Source organism: Oncorhynchus tshawytscha, linkage group LG11 (genome assembly GCF_018296145.1).
Source record: "Oncorhynchus tshawytscha isolate Ot180627B linkage group LG11, Otsh_v2.0, whole genome shotgun sequence".
Lineage (NCBI taxonomy): Eukaryota > Metazoa > Chordata > Actinopteri > Salmoniformes > Salmonidae > Oncorhynchus > Oncorhynchus tshawytscha.
The window spans coordinates 25,223,805-25,248,000 of NC_056439.1; the positions used below are offsets into that span (position 1 = coordinate 25,223,805).

Below are 24,196 nucleotides of genomic sequence, written 5' to 3' on the forward strand. Positions count from 1 at the left end.
AGACAAGTTGTAACGTTATTGATAGGTTATTAAAGGAGAACATGGAAAACCAATGGGATGATAAAATGTTAAGTGTGTAACTGATTTATAATAATCCACTCCACATTAGTGATGCCTTTGTAACTGGATAGTCTCTTAAACGCTCGAGCGTCGCCCACTCCACTGTCCGTGCTGATTGGACAGGGCTTGGCCACAAACGGTGACTTCACAAAAAAACAGAAGGCGACCCCAAAGATAAAAAAACAAGCCACGCTCATCGATGTGGCAGTGTCCTCCGTCCCTTTCACCGGTCAGTAGTCACCTCGCCCGCGCTCCTATCAGAAAGCGACCGCGAGCGCTCCTTCACGAGTAACGGCACTTCAAAGTTGACCCAGGAAACGTTCCGTTCCGGCGTTAAGATGCCCAGAGGATTTTTAGTGAAGAGGAGTAAACGCGGCTCAGCGGCTTCTTACAGAACTCGTAATGACAACGAACTGCCAAAAGTGGACATGCCTGTGCATACACCGGAGGAGCGAACTGGGGTGCCAAATGCGTGCCCAATTGTGCCGTTATCCGAGGATGGTACATTTGGAGAGCCATGGACCAGCGACCCGGCTGAAGCGGATCAGGTTCAACTGCCGGAGAGCGCAGGCAAGGTGGAGATCAGGGAGGACTTTGGGAAATACCCCCTACACTATCCCCTCACTGAACCGGACCATGACGGGTCTCCTGGCCGGGCTGACCTCTCCTATAGCCCGATAAAACCAGTTGGCACCGAGCTGGAAAAATCTTTCTTCGACCGGTGTATGAGTTCACCAACCGTGACAGAGACGTTCCCGATGAGCACGCCCGTGTCCTCAATAGAGAGACTTCTACTAAATCACGCGCCCTTTGGACACTCTGATATGAAATTCGACCCACCTGTGCACCTCTACCCATCTCTCCATCATGCTATGAAACGCACGTACATGGAGCCGGAGCGAAAGAACAAGCCAACATCCAAAAAGCCTAAAGTGATCAGGAAGCTCAGTTTAGAGGATGAAATCTCCACCTCACCAGTGCTTGGGCTGAGAATTAAGAAGGAGACCCCTGAATTTAAAGCAGCAACAGCATCTTCTGGTAATAAGAAACCGTTGGGAGAATTCATCTGCCAGCTTTGCAAAGAGGAATATCCTGATCCTTTCTCCCTCGCGCAACACAAGTGCTCCAGGATTGTGCGCATAGAGTACCGCTGTCCCGAGTGCGACAAAGTTTTCAGCTGTCCTGCCAACCTGGCCTCTCATCGCAGGTGGCATAAGCCTCGTCCGGTTACCAACGGAGAGGCACAGAGCGCAAAAAAGTCACAACCAGAGGCACAGTTGCACGAGAGGACATCCGTGGAAGGGAAAGAGAATGCGAGCGAGTTGAGAGTTAACAATCAGCACCACGTCTCTCCGGACAGCTCCATTTGTCAGCGGTCCATCACCGTGGACAGCTCCCACAGACAAGACCAGCTACTCAGAAGGGCACAGGAGAGCCCGCCGCCCTTCGATCCGCGCTACCGGGTCACAGAGAAAAGCATTGACCTGCACATCAGAGCGGGTGACAGCTCAAGCACAATGCATTGTCCGGAGACTGACGTTGCCTCTCCCTTCTTACAGAACTCCGGGACAGTTGAGGAGATTTACGAATGTCGCTATTGCAGCAAGAAGTTCCGAAGACAAGCGTATCTGAGGAAACATCTTGCGGCGCACGAGACAATCAAAGTCTCGCCCTATAACCAGATAGAGAGTGGGCAAATCACGTTTCCGTGTCACTTGTGTGGTGCCCACTTCCCATCCGCTGAAATTCGGGACAAGCACAGAGTTTGGCATGCAATGAGAGACGACATTCTAATGAATCCAGGGAAGATTGCGGGTAGACCAGAATTAATAAGACCAGACCTCACACAGGGAGATCAACAGATATTCACCTGTAAGCACTGCCCCTCTACCTTCTTCAGTTCTCCTGGGCTCACGAGGCATATCAACAAGTCTCACCCTACAGAGAACCGGCAGGTGATGCTGCTACAGATGGCAGTCCGGCCCGGCTGCTAGTAGCCTAGTCTACTGTAACACTGTAACCCATGAGCAACAAGTGGATTCATTCATTACTACATATGAAAGTATGAATGCGTTTTCTTTGTACTACATGTGATTGTATTGTAACTTATTATACTACCTGATCAGGTCAAAAACATTAGCCTATTTTCATCACAAGATAGCATTTTTTTTGTTTGTTGCAATGACAGATGAGCCTACAGCCCACTAGGACCACATTTTAACACTTGCTTTTGGCCTATATTCACTAATGTACATTATTGATTGATTTACAGTGTAATGATTGTTGAAACATTTAACAGTGAAAATGGGTATATAAAATGTTTCAAATAGTCAAGAGCTGTCATTTTAAGCATGTAATGAAAATAAGAGGTTGATCCTGTGAATGGGCCATCTGAAGAGTACCAGACCTCACCACCTTTATGTTAATGTAGTTCCTATGGAAATTGAATGTGCTTGTTCAGTATAGTTGTGGAATTGATTTCTAAACCAGCAAGGCTATCAAGATGTATTTTCCTACAGAAAATCAAGCTTACCTGTTAGAGTATAAAACTGTTTTAGTGAGTTTAAAAGTGTATTTATTCTATAAAATGTAATTGCTCAATAAATTCCTTCATGGCGACGATGGTTACAATTACGTTGTATTTTGATATGTAGCCTAGTGAACATAAAAATAAAAAAAAACTTACTTTGATTGTCAATAAACACAAGTCTGTGTGCATACTAATGATGGCTACTATACAGTATTTGATGAGATTTTCACAAGAGCTATTCCAATCACAAGCAGGTGGTAAGAATACTTTTTATTGTCAAATTCCATTGCACACCCACTCTCTTTCTGGACAGCCATTACAAACGTATAGATACAAGTATGCCAATACCATTTCATTTTGTGTGATTGTGTGTGCGCGCGTGTGTGTGTGTAGATGTTATACCAACACATGCAGTTAGTAGGCTTACTGGCATCATGCAGTATTTGGTCAGTAGTAACATACAGTATAACTCCATAAATGAGCAAGTCATTTTTTAAAAACTTTACAGTATGTACACGTTTCAGTCCCGTCTGAGTGTAGGGAGAGAGCAAACCAATCTTATCCAATCTCCTCAGCTTTAAGTAAGGATGCAGCATGATTTCCTCACTCTCTCTGGCAAGTTTTTAGTTCTCATCCTTGGTCATCTTATAATAATAATAACTATCGGAACGGACTTCAAGCTCATATATTCAAACGTAACACAAAAATAACATGGATTTGACCTTAGACATGGCAGCAGTTTTTAAAAGATATTACAACCAAAAAGGTCCAAAAAAGGTATTTACAATCCCTTTCCTCTCTAGCAGAGAACCTATAGCTGAAAGCAAATAACGATGAAGTATAACAAAAAATAATAGCAGAATTCAAAGATAAAAATGCAGTGTTTGCGCTGTTAGTGTGTCATAAAGTTGGACACAGTTGGCAACTGGAGTGACAAAGGGGTGGGTCGTTCTTGAATTGCAGTGGGATTTGCCTCCCTTGCCTTCGCAACCACGAAACACACTTTAAAATGACAAAAAGTTACACATCATACATGTTTTTGTTTATAGGGAACAGTTTATCAATACTAAAACATAATGTAAGTCCTTTATACTGCAAAACGTTATGTTTATGCATTGTTTAAAGTACTAAGGATAAGCAAATGGGCTTTTTCCAGTAGTGATGTAGAGTTGTATTGACATGTTTTGGGGATTTAGTGATCGATTATTTTGAATACTAGATAGTGAACAAAAGTATTTAATAGATTGTATAGATCAGGGATAGGCAACTCCAGTCCTCGGGGGCTGGAGTGCTGTCACACTTTCCCCCATCACTATATCTAACATCTGATTAAACTAATTGCATTCTAAACTGAAGATCATGATTCTTTGATTAATGGAGTTAGGGGTGGGGGCAAAAGTGTGACACCAATCAGGCCCCCGAGGACTGGAGTTGCCCATCCCGGGTATAGACCAATAAAAACAGGCTATTTAAAAAGAAACTGTCCATCAGTTTTATGTCATTGGTGTTACCGCCTTGAAAATCACTCATTGCAAAGATATACAACGACCTTGAGCATTCCCTCCAGTGGCAAACTTATCAGGGAGGGGTCTGTATTAAAGAAAATGTTTAGCTAATCACACCCTTTAAGTACGTCATACATTTGAGGATTTCATTGATCATTTGGTGTTTAAATCCAACAGGTGTTACTCAATTTAAATGAAGGGAAATTACATTGTGAGCAAAATTAGTAATCATATCACTTTAGTAAATTATTTATATTTTTAATGACTTTACAAGAAAATCCTCAATCTAAAATGTCTCAGGTGGCACAATGCTATCATAATGGTAAACATGATTTAAAGTCATTAAGCTGCCATATTAGCTGATTTAGACAGGAAGATGTACCCAAATACATGTAAATAAAAAATATAAAAAATGATCCCCCCCCCAAAACGCCATCGGAACTCAAGAACGACCCAGGTACAGGTGTTGTTGGAGAAGCAGTCCAGGGTGGAAGACCACGATGAAGACCTGCTACAATACATGAAGGGGACAGTAGAGAAGTGTTCACGACAAATAGCACATTAGCTTGCTCTGAAGCCCACCTGCAAAGACCCTAGCTGGAGTTTCAGAAGAACCCAAATAAATAACAGTGGTGTCAAACTCATTTTGCCCCAGGGACGGCATTCGGTCTTCAACGAGGTCCAGAGGGCCACACTGAAAATGGTTTATATTCCCTCGAAGTCCAAATTTGCAAAAAATAGACAACCGTCTTGCTAATTGTTTCGATAATTCCTGACTGTCTAGATTTAATTTAGGTGATTATTGGAGAGCTGGACAGTGAAGAAACGGTATATGGTTGTTTAAGCTCCTATACAGTACATACTGTGTTAATACCAATACTTTACAGGAGGGAATGTCTCCATATCATAGGAGATGGTCCTCTTTCATTTGTGTTGTTGCACAGACAGACACACAAACCTTAACAGCAATGAGCTTTTTCTAGCTGTGGACAAAGCTACAGTACAGTGTTGTATTGGCCAACTTCAGCAGGCAAGCTTTGTGATGACGTCCGAGGCAAAAGACCTCTTATATGAAACACAAGCAGAAGATCTGATCAAACATCCAACCGTTGGTCTACGTATCTTAAAGTTAATAGACGTCTAGATTTTTTTTTGGCAGCTATATTCAAATCTGTACACAGACCAGGTATGGTCCTCAACACTATACACCTTAAATATGTATTCTCATATATATAATATAGTCATCATAAGTGAAAAAAGGGCTGGTTCAATACAACACATTGTATATGAACAAAACTAAATCAGTAACATTCTTTATCAGGTGAAAAACAATTTTACAATCTCGATAAAAAAAAAATACATGTGACCCTCAAAAGAACAACAGTAGTGTGAACTCAGAAAGTCAAACTCAGTCGCACGTTTAGCGTGAAAACCAAAACCAAAATGTAAGTGCTTCACTTTAACCAAACAATTTCCATCTCAGAATTCTAGAAACAAACTTTTCCAACTTCAAAACGTTGATCTCATCTTTGAACACTGGCTGACATTGCTTCAGTCCAAGCATAAAGAAAGTGACAACTCCTGTATATACAGAATATAGTACAAATATATATATAAATTTGTCTCACGGTGGACACAGTGACCAAATATGACAAATTAGCTTTTCTTACTTTGTGTTTCTTTGTTCTTTCTTACAAACTCTTACAATCCCTTTCCTAGTGGGTGCAGAGTCAGGTGCCCAGAGAGCAGGGGGGACAGGATATTAGCCACTCTGCTCAGCTACAACAGCAGAGAAAGACCACACTATAGTTCATCATCTCAGTCTAATATCAAGTGATTTCAACCATCAACAATGCTACTTACAATGAACACACATCTCTCATGTTGCCTTTATGCTTTCTGTACAAAACCAAACCGATGCTGCTTCTTTTATATATCTAAGTATATTATATTTTGTGTAAAGTTTGAGGTGGTAGTGAGCATAGTTAGCTAACCTTGCCCAGGGGACTTGTTTATTCTGTTGGAGGCCCTGCTACCACAAGCTGAGTCCTGGGGGCCCCTGGGCTGGCCCCTGAGGGTCTGGCTCTGTTGAAGGCCTTATCCTGCATCTTGGAAGGGTGGTGCAGTAGGGTCGATGCTGATTCTGACCCTGCAGGGCAGGCGTGTCCATGTCCATATAGTGGGGGTACATAACATGCGATGCAGCGCTGTTAGCAGGTAAAGGCTGGTAGTTGCAGTGCAGTCCTAGCTATACAGTACAGAGAGTCAGTCAGTTGTTCTGAAGGCTGTGACCTCATGCAGGGCGTTGCATGGAGGACGATCAGCGGAGGGAAAGTCCGATCAGGTCTTATTGGCCGAGCCGGAGGAGCGTCGGAGCTTCATGGACATGCGGCTCTTGCTAGTACGAGGGGACATTGGCGAGGCTAACTGGTCGGCCCCGTCTAGCTGCACTGCTGCTGGACTTTCTCCCTCCTGACTCTCGAGGCATGAGCCTGTGGAAGGAGAGAGAGGGAGGGATGAAGGATAGGGGAAGAAACAGAGGGAGGGAAGGAGAGCACAGGTATTAGAGTCCCCCCGTACCTGCCCAGCCAACCCACTACATTCAGTAATAAAACAGCAATGCTGAAGGGCCCCCCCCAATACTACTGGATCTTACGCCTCCAGTCTACACCCTGCCTTTCTGAGGTTAGTCCCCAGCTCATATTAGCCTTAGTCTAAGGAAAGCGAGGGGAAAGTCAGTACATGCACTTCAATTTCTACTATAGTGGTAGAGGTGTTACATCTCTTTGAAAATCATTGTTTTGACTTGTGTTTTACTGACTGTATTATACAGAGAATACAGTTAGCTCTTTTTTATCCGTGATGAATCAAAGCATCAATGTGCATGAAATGAATCCAAACAACTATGGTGGTAATATTAAAACACAGGGATATGACACCTAGACCGTCAGAGAACTATGCACATGACACTAAAGAAGAAGGAAACAGGGTAAGAAGGAACAAGAAAAAAGGTACTTTGCCGTGTTCATGTTTCAGCGTACCATTCACAGCTAGCATGAAAGACCTTCCGTTTCAAGCCTTTGCCCTTTACCTTGCCGAGCCCAATGTTTTCTAGTGGAGTTTTGGGAAGGAGCAGAAATATCAAGCTCTCTTTGGTGGGGAAGATGAAGAGAAGCCACAAAGCCACAGGGGAGAGAGAGGGGGGGAGAAGAAAGTAGAAGAGGAGACAACAGGACAACGGAGGTCAGTAGAGGTGAATTGGAAAATGGGTAAGGAGAGGAAAAGGGAAGAGGAAGGAATGAAGCAGTTTGAAGGAGTAGGCAGGGAAGGAGCGGTACAGCGGGGTAGAGCAAGCAAGGAAAGGATTGGAAAAACGCAAAAAGAAGAAGACAAAGACCACAGGAGAGAGAAAAGATAAGAGGTGTGAGCAGAGGGGGAATCAATAGAAGGTGCACAGAGAACAAAGACAGCAGAAGCACCACCTAAACATCATCACACACACACGTTTGACTGGCGCATTAATGCAATGATTACACTTACTTACCAACGTTTATGCTGTTTAAATATTGATCTTCAGGGCCAGCCATCTTCAATGGCTACATAACGTGTGTGCGTCTGTCAGTCCATGAGTAAAGAGAGCAACTGTACTGTGCTCTGACTGGGCTCATAAAACAGACTTGACTGCCTAACATTTACTGAACACATGTAAAGAGGTAAAGAAGCAGAGCTCCAGTAAATTCATGCTCAGGAACACACAGAGGAAGATGGTGGTTAGAATCAAACACAGGATTCAGAGTGAGAGTGATGAGGAACAGAGGACAACACGAGAAAAGGCCTGTTATGGTGGAAGCATGCAAGGTCTGAGCTTCAACGTTAAAGTAAAGACACTCATCTGACAACATGGAGAAGAAACAAGAAACGGGAACGATTGAAATCAGCAGATTTGGTCAGTGGAGAGAGAGAGAGAGAGAAACAGACAGATAGGTATGGGTGCTCATAACATTGTTAAACGTGAATCAGAAGGGAGCGGGGGTTTCCAGGAGTCTTACCTTTAGATATACACAAGTGATAGATTATGATCTAAAGGGGGAAACATAAAGGAAAATAAAACAAAAAAATAAAAATGGAAAAAAGGGAGAAAAAAAAACAAAAAAACAAAGAAACAAAACAGAAATATGATCATTTGGGGTTAAGCGGAACAGAGTCCATCGTGGACTGGTGTTATCAACACAAAAGCAAGAATTAAGGCAAGGTTTTAGGGCTGAAAGATACTCATCACATTCTGTACTAGGAGGCTAATGTTTGCTGAAGCACAGGTCAATGACATAATTACATTACCATAATATTATTGGGGTATTTTTCAGCCACAAAACATGCTTGTTTCTCACTGTGCGGAACAAAAACCATGTACAATACACATGCATCTTTTTACAAATGAAAGGGTCAAAAAGCAATGTCATGGACAGATTGAACATCTTTAGGGATTTTTGAAAACAATTCTAGATTGTATTTATTTTACTCTCTTAATGTAAGCTACTGCTTTTAATAAGCACACACCTTCTTACATCTGTGACTAACATTAGAAAGAAGAGGACAGAGAGAACTGCTCTGTGTCACAGTAGAATGCTCTCCTTTAAGATTGGATATAAGGACAAGTCTTCCGGGTGACTGACCCTTTCATTTCCGGCATGCATGTGATGTAGCCTGTCGCCGCAGAGCAGAGACAATGAAGCTGGAGAGAGAATCAATGTGATGTAGCCTGTCGCCACAGAGCAGAGACAATGAAGCTGGAGAGAGAATCAATGTGATGTAGCCTGTCGCCACAGAGCAGAGACAATGAAGCTGGAGAGAGAATCAATGTGATGTAGCCTGTCGCCACAGAGCAGAGACAATGAAGCTGGAGAGAGAATCAATGTGATGTTGGACCATGAGACCAGGTGTGTCAGCCAAACAAGCCCAGGTCCTGGCAGAGCACTTATCACTCCACAAGGGGCCCTAACTGGGGAGGGAGAGAGGGCACTACGCTATGGAGGGGAGTGTGAGACGTGGCTAACTGCTCCATATGCGTGTGTGTGTGTGTGTGTGTGTGTGTGTGTGTGTGTGTGTGTGTGTGTGTGTGTGTGTGTGTGTGTGTGTGTGGGGGGTCTATCCAGGGGAAACACATTGTGCATTGTTACAAGAATACAGAAAGAAACGACAGGTGCAGCGACAGAACTAGTGCGGTTAAGGTTATTGCAGTAAGTGAAGGAGGTTTTCAACACCAATACCTCCTAACTCGTAACTACACAGAAGAATTTGTGGATAATTTCTCAAACAGGCCAAACTTCTCTACTGCTAACTGACACTACAAGAGTACTTAAGTAAAAACACTTTAGTATGTATATTTTTCACAACTTTTACTTCACTACATTCCTAAAATAAATAATGTACTTTTTACTCCATACATTTTCCCTGACACCCAAAAGTACTCATTACATTTTGAATGCTTAGCAGGACAGGAAAATGGTACAATTCACACACTTGTAAATGATGTCTGAGTGTTGGAGAGTGTCCCTGGCTATCCGTAAAATAAAATAAAAAACACGGAAATTGTGCCGTCTGGTTCGCTTAATATACGTGAATCGGAAATTATTTATACTTTCACTTTTGATGCTTAAGCATATTCAAAACCAAATACTTTTATTCAAGTAGTATTTTACTGGGTGACTCACTTTTACTTCAGTCATTTTCTATTAAGGTATCTTTACTTTTACTGCAGTATGACATTTGGGTACTTTTTCCACCACTGGTTGCAGTATATGAAAGATGGACTGTGATGGGCTACGGACCGAGTAGAGAGAGTGTCATACCGGGGTCTGAGAGGTGGTGGTGGTAGGGGGCGGGGCAGAAGACCCTAGCTGCGTAGTCCTCGAAGGTGGTTGGCTCCAGGTGGTGCTGGACGATGGTCTCCAGGTAACGGGCTCTCTCCTCATAGCTGGTCCACAGGTCAAGGGTGAAATGTCATTCAGTATGGAAGACATTAGGGCACAGGACCTCTCTCTCAAAAGGGAGGTACAATCTTATAGAAAATGTGAAACTGACCAGGAGGAAAACATAAGGAGGTTGGCAATAATGCCCTTCGGGACTGCATTACCTGTGCAGCATTGTACCCACATACTTATTCGACAGAGTTGTGATCAAATCTTCCCCTCTCTTCCCGTGTGTGTGAACCAAATAAGTCTCCCTAATCAGAGACTCTCTGGTCATAATGACAACCATCCACTGCCATTAGAAGCTCCAAGGTAAAATGAGACGAAAGACACAACCATCTCCGTCCAACCCATAATATCAAAAGTGTGTTAGGAACCCAACATCGGCTTTTCAATATCATGACATTTGGCAACAGTGGCCTTTTTACTGTCTCTATTATCCAGTTAGGTAAAAATGATGATATTCTGTTAATGGATAGGATTGGATTAGTTAGGATGTTGCATATGGCTTTCCCACATGAATATGGCAGGCAGAGGGGCTAGAGAGAAGTGGAGAGAGAGGGAGGTAAAGACAACCAGAGAGAAAGAGAGAACATGGGAGAGAGAGAGCATGTGACAGAGAGAGACAGAAAGGGTGAGGACCCTCTCCTGCTGGAGTGAGGAAGGGGAGAGGATATTTTGGGAGCAGCCGAGTGTTTCACTGCGCAGGGTGAGGAGCCACCTGGCAAACGCTGACACAAGGAACAGCAGCAAAACATTGTTAAACGGTAACACACACACAGTTTGACGTCTAACATGGTAAAGTGTGATAGGCTGCACAGCAGGGGGAGGACAGCACTCCAGTGGATCTGCCACCTGCCTTTCCCCAGCACCCCACTTCCTGCTCACAGTTAAAGCTATCAAAGATGCCGCTCAGGGCTGTGAGAAGGCCTTGGAGCAGGGTGTGTGTTCTGTGTGAGTGCCTGTGTGTGTGTCACAATAATAATGAAGGAACAAGTTAATGCAGCCAGCAGCCACCAGATGAGACGTCAACACCTCACCTCTTCATGCCACTTAAGAGAGAAAGACGCCCCACACGGCTCCAACACAACACGTCACTCTGACACCAGGGCACACGAACACTGGGAGGAAAACAACACAACCAATCACCACTCTGGATGGATGTCTGAGATGGAGGGACAAGGCAGATTCTGCAACACAGTGCTTCATCAAGTCAACAGGTTTTCTACAGTTTACCCACTCCAATGAAATGAAAAACATAGTGTGTGTGTGTCAATTGGGTCTTGACATCAGTGCATCATCCTGATTCATTCAACGACACCCAGGCAGGTTACTGTATGAAGTACGTTCCAACCCAGTAGCAGAGCCTGTGTTTCTTAGGACACATGCCTGTCTGAGTGTATAGTATCAGTACTGTACATAACCCTCATTCACTGCACACACGTTACAGTGTGAAGTGCTGCGTTGGGGGACCTGTATGTAGGTAGCCCAACATGCATTGTCGGACAACAGTAGCTGCAAATGACCTCAGTTTTGAGAGGAGGAGCGAGCCATAGAAGCGCCACTGCTGCGTTATTTAATGGTAATCATTTCAGCCTCCTTGTCTCCTCTTCGCCTGTCCCTGCTCTGCGTGTGTCCGCCAACTCACCCTGGTGTTGCGTCACTAATGCCACCCTGTCACCACGACAACTAATCCTCTGCACTGTTGACTTGGAGATGCTCTTTTGTGTTAAAAAAAAAAAAAACAACGAGGTGAAGAGAAAAACAGATTTTTGCATTACATATCTTTCAACCATCAAACATGCCCTGGCCGGCTACAAATATACTGTAATTGAATTTGATGGGCATTACTTTTAACAGCTTGTTAAAGAAGAAAAGTGTCTTTAGAGAATGTGCATGGTTCTCTCTCCAGCCCTCCAGTCTCTCGAGAGGGGAGTGGAGCAGGAGAGGAGAGAGGGGGAAAAGAAAGGGGGCTTTTGTGTATCACCAGAAACTCATTTTCCCTGTGGATGAAAGGCAAAAAGGCAACAAGGGAAAAATGCACCTGGCCCCCCCCCCCCCTCTCCTACGAGCTTGTCATTGTCACCGCGCTCAACTCCCGGCTCTCGGAGGAAAGAGGACAAATTGCCAGTGAAGAGACACCAGAAGCGAGCTTGTTAGCACATTATCAGTGGTGGAGAGTGTGTGCGCGCATGGAGGAGGCTGTGTGTGTGTGTGTGTGTGTGTGTGGGGGGGGCTACAGGAACTGTTCCCTGGCGTTGTGTTAATTCAGCACACAGAACATGCTGCTGCTGATAGCCTCCAAATTGATCACTTTTTGTTGTTGTTGTGCCCTGCCTCCCTCCCCCTCTGTTATGAAGGAGTGAGTGTGCCAGGAGGAGGTGAGAGCTGCCAGCCTCCCCAGAGCACTGTGTTGCTCTAAACAAGCCGCTGCTCTCCTCTCTGCTCCATTTGGAGATTCAGGGCCAAGAGCGTCGGTCTCTCCACTGAGCAGAGCAGAGCAGAGCAGCACTCCAATCACTGACATGCTACACAGAGAGAACTCAGGCTCATCACTGACCTGCTACACAGAGAGAACTCAGGCTCATCACTGACCTGCTACACAGAGAGAACAGGCCCATCACTGACCTGCTACAAACCTCAGAGCTCACACACAATGACAATTGAACATGAAAAAAAGAAGAAGAATCCAAAACACACACTTCATCTGTAAAAAGAAGAGGAGGAGTCGGGAGAATTGACCCATCAGTTAATGCAGACAATACGCATGAGCTGTACAGAGGGGAAATATCAGACTTTCGTGCCCAATGAGTCAAATAGCTAACATTGAATTGTTTTAACGCGGCACTATTCCAAACCGTATGGACCCGAGAGGGGAGAGGTGTACGCCTAGCTAGGGGACCGAACTGACACCTACAGGGTGTCAGACACACACCAGCTGAAACACTTGCTCATTCCTCCTCTCACACCACATCTAGCTCTATTATTTTAACCTAGCAGTCCTCAGTGGGGTGTTGCACTGCTGGCATCTTTAGAAAGAAAATGCATGCAGAATGTGGAAAGCCCACTGCTCTATTGTGAGACGAGAGCATAGCTACAGAGAGAGAGAGAGGACACACTTCCCAATGTCTCAGTGACTGTCCCTCTACACTGCCTCAATACAGCTCTGCAATGTGCCATCCAGGCCACTGGGGCCCCACTAGAATAGAAGAGAGACAATATGGACATGATCATCAACCCAGTTTAGAACGCACATTACATTCAACATCGACTGACAATTAGGCTCATTGACTGAAGCATCCCGAACAGTAAAACGGCCCAACAATAGGGTTTTGGTGAAGGTCAGGGTTAATGACACTACATTTCCTCTGGGCTCTGGTCAAAAGTAGTGTACTATATAGGGTATGCCATTTTGGACGTAGCTCCGGTACTTTGAAATAACCACAGACACCTGCGTGACTAGCGTTAGTCATCGGACCAGCGACTACAAGAATCCTAGGACTCCACTGCTTATCTCACAGCACCAGAATTATCCAATTGAATGATGGTAAAAAATAATAATAAGGGGTAGCAGAAATGGGCCCAACATCAGTGATTCTGACTGGCAGCGTTCGATTAGCTACCTGCTTTATTCTGCGCTACAGGGCAATGGTAGAGAGAACAGAGCAGAAAGAAAGAAAGAAAAAACATCACATAAATCATTTAATTTAAGGACTTTTACAGACTATGATTACAGAAATCTGTGTGTGCCCTGAAGTGCAGGGTAATCGGTTTATTCCCCCATCTGATGGCTGTGATATCGAAGCCCTAACAGTGATTTTATTACTGGGAGGAGGACGGAGGGAGCTGCGGCTGGCTGCCATAGCCCTCCTTGTCATTACAGCCAATGCACCCCTCGCTCCATCCCCAGCCACCAGATGAGAGGAGAGATAGCCCAGCTAATGCTTCTCCGCCTGGGGCCACACAGACATAGATCTGGGGCCCTCTGGAGTCAGATCCACTCCTATTAATCTCCTACCAAACCCAATTGGAGGCCTGGCCTGCCTGTGAAATATTGCTCGCAGACCTGACCTGCAGCCCTGATTTATCTGTCGCCCGTTCTGCCTCTTTCTCTCCACCCCGTCCGATGGTGAGACGGTGCTCACTGCTCACGCCGTGTGCCTGTTGACGCAAATTCAACAATTATGTAACATTTAAAGGCACAGAGGGAGTGTTAATGTTATCCCGGGCATGAACAAATGCATATACACGCACGTACCTGGAAATTATGATTCATGAATTGCAGAAAGCAGGGCAGTTTACATGCTTTTCTGTCAATTGTTTTCCCCCCTGGACTGTGCTCTGTATGTAGGAGACTCAGTTATAAATCGTTTTATACAGCCAATACATGTATGTATTCTATTCATTTGAACTGTACAGCCATAGATCAGATGATACATTGCCTTATTATAGTGCAGTTCTCTATTGGTTTAAAAACACATTCCTAAAGGATGCAACAGTGAGGACTCAACGCAGTCACATTAACCTTTTGAATTATTTTTGTTGTTGAGGATTGAAAGCAACTAAGAGGAGATGTGTGCTCTTAAAAAGCCAGTCTTTATAATGATCTAGGACAGTCAGCTCTAAAGTAGCAACAACAGCTCTGGGTGAAGACTGGTTCTGTTCTGATGTGGTTCTAGTGTGTTTATCCAGGCAGCTGGTGGTCTTGGGCCTAGATGGGTCACAGGTAGTTTGCATTGATTCCGGCTGTAGGCTACCAGTCAGACAGCTCATCTACGAGCATACAGCATGCAACTGACCCGTGGCCAACACACACACCTCATCTCGGCGCCTGTAGCCAACCTGCGGCGAATCCTAAACACCTTGTCAGAGAGCCCGCTCTCCACATCCGTGCCTCCGAGCCCCCCGAGGGGTTAGCTTGTTTACCCACTTTCCCCAACAAGGAGGGGGGCTGAAAGAACAAACCTTCTTATCAAAACAATCCCCATTATGCCTCTAGCTTATGTGTGAGCACAGTTCTGATGCTGAGGCACGAAAGAGACAACACAACAACATAGCTGGAAAACCAGAAAATGATTAACTAGGAGATAAAACAACAAGGTTGAAGACGTTCCATAAACACTGACTGATATCAACTGTATAAATAGTACGGCATTAAGAAAATGATTATGCATAGGAAAATAATAATGTGCTCATGGATGCATCTTGATATATAATTTCACATTAGAATGCAATTAGATCGATAACCAGATCTACTTCTTATCTAAATTCAATTGGCTGACAATGTACGAGAGAGCACGGTAGTCGAGAGATATATCTGAATTAGTGTACAGATTATGTTGTCTGTGCTAAATTAATAAATAAGTAGATTTCCAAATTAATAAATAAGTAGATTTCCATGCAGCCAGAGTCATCATCAGCATCACAGAGGTCAGGAGGACAGAGCAGCTAGGGTCAAAGCCAGTCAGAAAATAAACAAAATCGGAAAAGAGGAGTGGGAGAAAGCGATTAGTTGTGACCCCGCCTATGTTTCTTTATTTACTCCCCCCTTTTATACTTCGACAGGAAACAATTAGCGAGTAGCTAACCTCCTCCCCCATCACACACACAGTCCAGCAGGCCGCAGTGCTACTGGGACACAATGGGGCCCATTGTGGGAGCTAGCTGTGTGTGGCTGCGCTGCTTGTTAGGCGTTTGGCTGGGCCTGGTTGTGTGTGGGGGAGAGTGAAGGGACAAAAGGAGCCCAAGCCCAAAGCTTTCATCAGCTCGGTTGCCTTTGGAAAAGGCAGAGTCAGAGCAAAGGGAGGAAGGCACTGACCCAACGCTCCCTCTATCCCACCACTATCACGATCCACCATATGCTGACCCCAGCAGCAGGGCAGTGATTGCTGCCAATCAGAAGCCAGTGTGTGTGTGTGTGTGGCTGTCCCTACCGCCATACTCTCACTGGCTCGCACACAAACCACTGGACTGGCAGGGCCAATGGGGAAGCCGCTTAGCAACTCTCCTCTCTCCCCTCCTCCTCCACAACCAACATTGTCTCCCCGGCTCCACAATCGGCCACTGACAGATGGAAGATGGCCGTGGCTCACACAGTTACATTTTAGTCTGCCTTCCAAACAGCTTGACAGTCCCCTATTCTCCTAAACACACATACCAGATAGGCAAAAACAGAGGGAGACCAGAGGCTGTGTTGTTGAATGTTATCAAGGGGCCTTACCTCGGACAGACCACATGGTCCACCGGCTGTAGAGGTGGTCTAGAGGGGAGATGGTCGAGCCCCTGGCCCCTACGGCCAGAGAGGTCAACCTAGCTCTAATCACACCCAAACATTCAAAAAACTAACCAACCAGCGTGGTCACGCGGTTTGCCGCGCCTCTCAGGCATATGGTTAACTTATCCTGTGCAATGTGAGCTAACAACTTTCCAAGCCGGTATGCTAAAAGCATTTTATCGCACTGCCCCCAAACACACTGGGAGGGAGTGCATTTGTGTGTGTGTGAGACTGCCACAGAACAGATCTCCAAACTGGCTGTTTGAATGACCCTTGGATTACTCTTAGCGATGTAGCAACAAAAGCCTGATATCTGTGATAGGATAGAGGCCTGGGTTATGCTGCCTGTGTTACCCTGAGCCTCTCTCTGGCTGTGTTTGCCCAGCAGCTCCATGACGTGCCATGATTCGCAGCGCTGCCTGACGCCAGGTACTGTAGCAGCTATCTGCTATTTGAGTCCACCAGACATTAAGACCAGCAGCAGAGAAAGGGGGACATTTTTTCCCTTCCAAGCACTGATTTCACAGTCATGGCAAATGAGGGATCAGTGAGTGGAGGCAGATGGACGAGCCCCGGGGCCAAGAGCATGAACTGAAACTTAGTGTGGAGGAGAGCGGGGTCGACGGGCACGTGCAGGAGGAGGGGAGAAGAGGCAGAGGAGAGAGAGAAAAAAAGAGGTAAAGGGATAGATGGCGGACAGAGAGTGTTCGCAACATATAAAACCACAACTCAAACAAAAAGGCAGGCTTCATCGCCTGGTGCTGCTCCGTTCAGTAAAAGGTACGCAGAGGACGAAGAGGAGAAGAATAAGAGGAGAAAAGGCTCTTTTGATGTGGTTTCACAAAGCAAGGCGGTCGGCAGGCGGGCAGCCTCTGGAGGAGATAAAGAACCCAGTGTTCTCCTTTATGAACAGGATCACTTAGCCGCTCCGGGGTTGAGCACCGCTGCACTCCAGGGGGATTGTGGGGGAACTAACCTACGTCACACCATCACTACAATCCCCAGTTTGCTGCTGTAACGCAGTTTGACCTGATTTCAAGTCCACTCACAGAGATCATACATTATTAAATAGGGACTCAATATGTAATTCTATGAGTCCACTATTCAATAGTATATCAGTCGAGTCTTCAATTTCCAATCCGCGCACCCGGTTTCCTAATCGAAAATGGAAAATTACAGCACTGAATGCTAAATTTGTTCCATAAAACAAAACAAGGACTCATTCCAGAACACAGGAAATAACCAATCATCCTTAGAGGAAGACAGGAAATCCTTTTCTCTAGTGGATTTCACTAACAACGCCATTACAATCATCATAATCAATCATGTTGTTTGGTCACATTGTACAAGAACGATCAGTCAGAGGTGGTGGTGTGGGGGGTGTTTTTGCAGAACCATTGTACACCTACTGTTGAGGAATGAAAGGAGAGAATAGCCCGCCCACCCACCCTCCCACCGACCGTTTACTGGCTGTGCTCTGCTGCTCTATCAACAGGTAACTAAGTACTGCTCAGTGTCACAGTGTTGCTGGTCCAGTGGGGCCACTCAATTTTTTCTGCCTCAGTGCTCCCTAAAAGCCCCTCAGTGGAAGGCATTTAGAGAACATCTCCCTTAACACGAAAGCAGCAACCGCGGGCGCGCGCACACACACAGGCTTAAAACATCGCTATGAATCATCCCTTACACAGACTTCAATTAGCTGCCTGCTGAAAGACAAGATCTCTCTGTCCCCCTCGCTCACACATTTCGTCAAAAGAGTAAGAAAACCTGAAGTAAAAAGAAAATGAAAAAAAAAGAGTGGAAAGAAACAAAACAAAGAGGGTCTGGAGGCAGATAGAGAGATAGTCTGGAAAGACATCCGTCGATAATGACAGATTACTGTAATTCTGGCTGTCAGGCCCATCGACCGGTGCAACTCACGCCAATCAATAGCCCAGTCCAGTATCGAGCCCTGCTCTGCCCCCCCCCCACACACACACGGGTGAGATTGCTGCGAGCAGTCTCAAGCCGAGCCAAACAATCATTCGCTTCGAGGACATGGCAGATGCGAATGGCTTTTCACCCCCTTATTTTTTGCTTTGTTTTCGAGCAGTATTATCCTTTTTTGAAAAGAGGAGAGCTTGAAAAGAGGGGTTAGAGGGTTGAGATATTTAGAGGTGGGGATTGAAGCATGCGAACTTGAGTGGTCAACATAGTAGCACTTTCCAGGGAGGAATAAAATAAATGACAAATGGGGAAGAAAGTATAGGTGAAATTACACATTCACTTCAGTACCTAGAAGCAAACTGGACTGGAGGGCAAAGTGGTACTTGGTTGTAGATTTGAGTTTATTTCTACATGGCATAGAAACTGCTGGAGGCTTTTCCTATTGAGTCAAGGTATAATATACTGAAGCATTAACGTTCATACTGACATTACATACATTGTTAGTGATATTATTATTGGACAATATTGAAACTATTTGGCAAAAATATGCTACTATTCAAAAGGATCAAAAGGACTGAGTTTAAAAGCCATGTTATTAGTGATGGACTGAGTTTAAAAGCCATGTTACTAGTGATGGACTGAGTTTAAAAGCCATGTTATTAGTGAGAAGAAAGAGGAGAGGCCACGCGAAAGACACTGCTACTGAAGCATTTCATTATTGGAAAACATTGAAACAATTGGGCAAAAATTAAGCTACGTAATCACCCCAAAAATGTGCCATTCAAAGGGATCAAGTAAAATTCATGTTTTTAAGAGTAGCCATGATATTGGCGCTGGTGTGAGTCAAAGTAGAGGAGCCAAAATAGACTACCAAACCACTACCAAACCATTTCAAAAGCAAATTGCTCTGAATCATCGTTAGGAGACGATGGGCAATGATCAGAGGCTCCTGCGGTCTATTGGAGAAAAATACTGTCACCTCTTTGCACCAAGCAGAATGTGAAGCTCTACATGTTGAAAAATAGTGCAGAAGGGGATGAGACATCGATAATTATCGAGCGAGAGAGACGCAGTGCAATCTCTTTAGCTCTCTTTAGCTTGCAGTGCAGTCAGGAGCTGGTCTGTCTGTCAACCTATTTCCTTTGCCCATCTCTACAGCAAGTTGACACACACACACACACACTACTGATTTCCCTTGCTAGTGAAAAATTACAAGCTCAACAAACAACACGTTAACGTGACAGCACTAGCCACAGGCGAGGATAGGCGTAACAGATCACGCAGTGTATTGTGGTTTTATCTCCCCCCTACAGGCAGTGTGCTGGACGGCTGAGGTAGGCAGAGTCAGAGTAGAGAGATGGGGAAGGATACAAGTTCTGGTAGAGGGGGATGAGGGATTTTAGAGCCCTGCTGGCATTGAGGGCTGTAGCCCGGACCATGGTGGGAAGGATCTTCTCATCCACTATGGCTCCATCAAACAGCGGCCCGAAAAATGGGACCTAGAGGGGGAATGGGATAGAGTGAGAAAGAGGGACAAAGAGAGGGCAAGAGAAAACAACTATGGAAGTTACCATTGATTAGATAAAGCCAAAACGATATAAGAAACTTTATAAACCAATAACAGTAAATAGTGGTCTTCATCTATCAGATCCCAGGGAATGCAATGTTCATTTGATAAAATAACATAAAAGCACTTTATGGCTGATTTCGTTTCAGTGCCAGAATTGACTTTCATGAAAGCCAGACCTCTTTTTTGTCCTTATCTGGCCATCTTTCCACATTTCCCCAGACTCTGAAGGGACAGACCCATCTTCTAGCCATATCCATACCGCAATTTAATTCTAAGAATCCTGTTGACCCCATTAGTCCGGACATAACTGAGCAGGAAGCAGGAGTGCCGCGAGACATGTTAATTTGGTTTATATATGTATAAAAATCGAACACTGCAGCAGGAATAGCTGTTATTGTCCATTGTCATTTTTCAGACCAAAGACATTTTTGCTTTTAACCCAACCCCCCATGAGAAACACAGAGAGAGTTTGGAAGCCAGGGTCAGTCAAGATGCAGCGCCCCTGGAGCAATTTAGCAGTTAATTAAGTGCCTTGCTCAAGGGCAATGACAGGAAATGGAATCTAGGATACCTTAATGTTAATGTGATGAAGAAAACATCTACAGACATGGGAGTTTCGGGTGGATATGGGACAGATCTGAACCCACCTCTGGCTTCTTGAGGATATGGATGCTGTACATGTGGTTCTTCATGGGGTAGATGATGATGAGGACGTCTCCAAACTCCGTGGGGATGATGCCTCTCCTGTAGTCTCGGGAGTGCTCCGACCACACGATGTGCACCTCGTCATTCCCAAGATGGCGTAGCTAGGAGGACATAGGTGAGAGGAGGAGAGGGGAAGAGGAGAGAGCAACAGGGTGAGTGTCCCCGTCTAGTCAATGTCAACGTTTTCAAAAATAGTGTTCAAGTTCATGTAATTCATGCACACGGCAGAGGACGATTGGATGCAGTCACACTTTAAGTGAGAGCCTGGAGCTTAGCATCCCCGATGAATGTCAAATCTTAGGCCGTCTTTGTTTGATACTCATTCTCTCAGGGCCCCCTATTCAAAAAGCATCTCAGAGTAGGAGTGCTGATCTAGGATCAGTTTCCACCCCCTGTTCATATAATCTTTTTCATTGTGTTCTAAAAAGCAACAGTGTCTAAGGCTCCTTCATTCATCCAGGATCTTCTAACACATTGTGTCCTGTGTGGGGCAGGCAGAGAGGTCGCTGGATGCCTAAGACTCATCTATCATTAACCTTGAAGAATGACAGGAGCCGCCCCCCGCCACTTTAGACCACAGCTCACTCCATCTTCTCACATTCACTCCATCTTTCCAACGTTTTCTCCATCTTACCGTTCACTCAATCACCGAGGGCCACAGTGTGTTCACTAGGTACAAAAACTGACAAAAACAGGAGGGACTACATGGACATATCTAATAAGAAAAGCTCATAAAATGTTTATGTTGTTGTGTGCCCTAATGAACATGACCCTGGCCTGTATAGCACCTTGTTCTCATCCTCTGCTCTCAATAAATAGGAAACTCTTTTTCCTCCCAGCAATTCATAAAATGTAATCCTCATCCATTGCAGAGCAGATCGCTGTTAGCTGCTGCATGAAACATCTCCCTCTTCACATATCACATCAGCAGTCCTCATTCATAAATCTTAAGACCCAGAGGGTGGGGATGTATTCTCAGCCTTCAACCTTTGATACGCCTGTCACGGTCTGTGGGGAGATGGGGGAACGGTACTAGTCAAAACAACAAACAAATAAATATGCGGGGCTGGAGTGTGTATGTGTGTGAGACTGACTGTGTGTGTGTGTGTGCGCGCCTGCTGGCCGCTCTCTTGCTGGCTGAGCTGACACGCTTTAGTGTCTGGTTAACATGGTTTAGTGTCTAGCTGCAGATTGCTCTGTTGGATAGCATCTCCTCCAGCCTCTCCAAATCCAATCAGCTGCTGAGGAGTCATGATATGAGTTTAACCAGGGGGACAGCAACGGCCAGATCTAATTTGGCTACATTATGGCCATGTGCAGCGTGGACCGCCGGCTGAAGGAGGAGCAGGAGCGAGAGCTACGCTCCAGGCCCCTCACTATGACAGACATGTTATGGGTCCAAAATGGCACCCTATTCCCTATATAGTGCACTACTGGGCTCTGGTCGAAAGTAGTGCACTACATAGGAAATGGGGCGCAATTTGGGACAAACAAAGGGGTTTGGGGGGGGCCCACCACCCACACATACACTACATGACCAAAAGTATGTGGACACCTGCTCATCAAATACCTCATTACAAATCATGTGCATTAATAGAGAGTTGGTCCCACCTTTTCTGACATAACAGCTTCCACTCTTCTGGGAAGGCTTTCCACTAGATGTTGGAACATTGCTGCGGGAATTTACTTCCATTCAGTCACAAGAGCATTAGTGAAGTCAGGCACGGATGTTGGGCAACTAGGCCTGGCTCGAGGTCGGCGTTCCAATTCATCTCAAAGGTGTTCGATGGGGTTGAGGTTTGGGCTCTGTGCAAGCCAGTCAAGTTCTTCCACAACGATCTCGACAAACCATTTCTGTATGGACATCGCTTTGTGCACTGGGGCATTGTCATGCTGAAACAGGAAAGGGCTTTCCCCAAACTGTTGCCACAAATTTGGAAGCACAGAATCGTCTAGACTGCTGTAGCGGCATTGTATGCTGTAGCGTTAAAATGTCCCTTCACTGGAACTAAGGGGCCTAGCCCGAACCATTAACAACAACCCCAAACCATTATTCCTCTTCCACCAAACTTTACATTTGGCACTATGTATTGGGGTAGGTAGAATACTCCTGGCATCCCAATAACCCAGATTCGTTCATCGCACTGCCAGATGATGAGTGATTCATCACTTCAGAGAACGTTTTTCACTGCTCCAGAGCCCAATGGCGGCGAGCTTTACACCATTCCAGCCGATGCTTGGCATTGCGCATGGTGATCTTAGGCTTGTGTGTGGCTGCTTGGCCACGGAAGCCAATTTCATGAAGCTCCCGACAAACAGTTATTGTGCTGACGTTGCTTCCAGAAGCAGTTTGGAACTCTGTAGTGAGTGTTGCAACAGAGGACAGACGACTTTTAAGTGTAACGCGCTTCAGCACACGGCGGTGACATTCTGTGAGCTTGTGTGGCCTACCACTTCATGGTTGTGCCGTTGTTGCTCCTAGGCGTTATCACTTCACAATAAAAGCACTTACAGTTGAAAGGGCAGCTCTAGCAGGGCAGACATTTGACGAACTAACTCGTGGGAAAGGTGGCATCGTATGACGGTGCCACGTTGAAAGTCACTGAGCTCTTCAGTAAGGCCATTCTACTGCCAATGTTTGTCAATGGAGATTGCATGGCGGTGTGCTCGATTTGTCTGAAATAGACAAATCTACTCATTTGAAAGGGTGTCACATACTTCTGGCCATGTAGTGTACAAACCTTGCGTTGCTGCCATACATACCCACCTAAATTGCAGCAACGAATTATGAGTAGAGCGGTGAGGACTGGTGCAGTACATGAAGACAGACAGGCGATTTGGGGGCTGGAGGATGGAATGAGCGATTTGAGCAATGAAATGGGAGGCTCTTATGTGAGATACGGTGGTTAGAATTTTCCTTCATTTTAGGGTCATATCTTAGAGGTCATCTGACAGACTGGATGCATGTTAGTTCACATTATCAGCAGTGTGAGTGAGGAACCAGACAGTGCTCACAGGAAGCAAGCAATCAGTGGTGTTTCAGGTCGTTATTCAACTCCTCAAATCAGACTGTGATAAAAGACACTCCTCCTCTCTCTAAACCGCTCATCTAAGCCGCTGCAGAACAAAGGGAAGAAAATTAAAACTCACAGCTAACAATCCATCTGCTTATTACAGGTCATTATACACCACAATGTTCCTCTGGTACAATCCCAATCCTCTCATCTACTATACTCAATATGAAAACACTGCAGCTATGCGTGTGTATTATTGGCCATTGGTCACTGTAAACCAATTAGAACGCCCCCCCCCCCCATAAACGTCTTTCTCAGGTCAAACCAAGTTCCTCCCAAAACACACACACCCCATTTCAATATTCCCCTCCTGTCGGTCTGCGTTCATTAATGAGTCTGTTGTTGGTATTAGCAGCACCTTAGTGTCTGGCCAGGGCTGTGTGTGTAATGCCACTGTTGAAGATGAATGCTAGGGGAAGTGAGGGGACAGCTCTAAGAGATACTTCATTGTTCATCCTGCATCGCCGCGGCCATCTATGGCTACAGGCTGTATCATGAGCCAGCCTCACAGACAAACTCATTACAGCCCAAGCCCTCTGCGCTCTTATTCCATTTCTGCCGGCTGAAAAATAATACCAATGCA

At 45.2% G+C, this 24,196-nt stretch overlaps 2 protein-coding genes across 2 annotated transcripts in view; one reads left to right on the plus strand and one right to left on the minus strand.

Moving 5' to 3' along the window:
- The first annotated feature begins 224 nt into the window (after nt 1–224).
- On the plus strand, nt 225–2,679 carry LOC112244971 (insulinoma-associated protein 2-like). Its single transcript, XM_024412882.2, has one exon. The coding sequence runs from the start codon at nt 399–401 to the stop codon at nt 2,052–2,054; it is 1,656 nt and encodes a 551-aa protein (XP_024268650.1). The 5' UTR covers nt 225–398; the 3' UTR covers nt 2,055–2,679.
- A 166-nt stretch (nt 2,680–2,845) lies between these two features.
- Nucleotides 2,846–24,196, minus strand: part of LOC112244970 (ral GTPase-activating protein subunit alpha-1-like) — a 77,651-nt gene continuing 56,300 nt past the window's right edge. The window contains 4 exon segments of the mRNA XM_024412881.2: nt 2,846–6,587; nt 9,945–10,069; nt 19,636–19,763; nt 20,482–20,640. Coding sequence (XP_024268649.2) covers nt 6,436–6,587; nt 9,945–10,069; nt 19,636–19,763; nt 20,482–20,640 — 564 coding nt within the window. The 3' untranslated portion in view covers nt 2,846–6,435.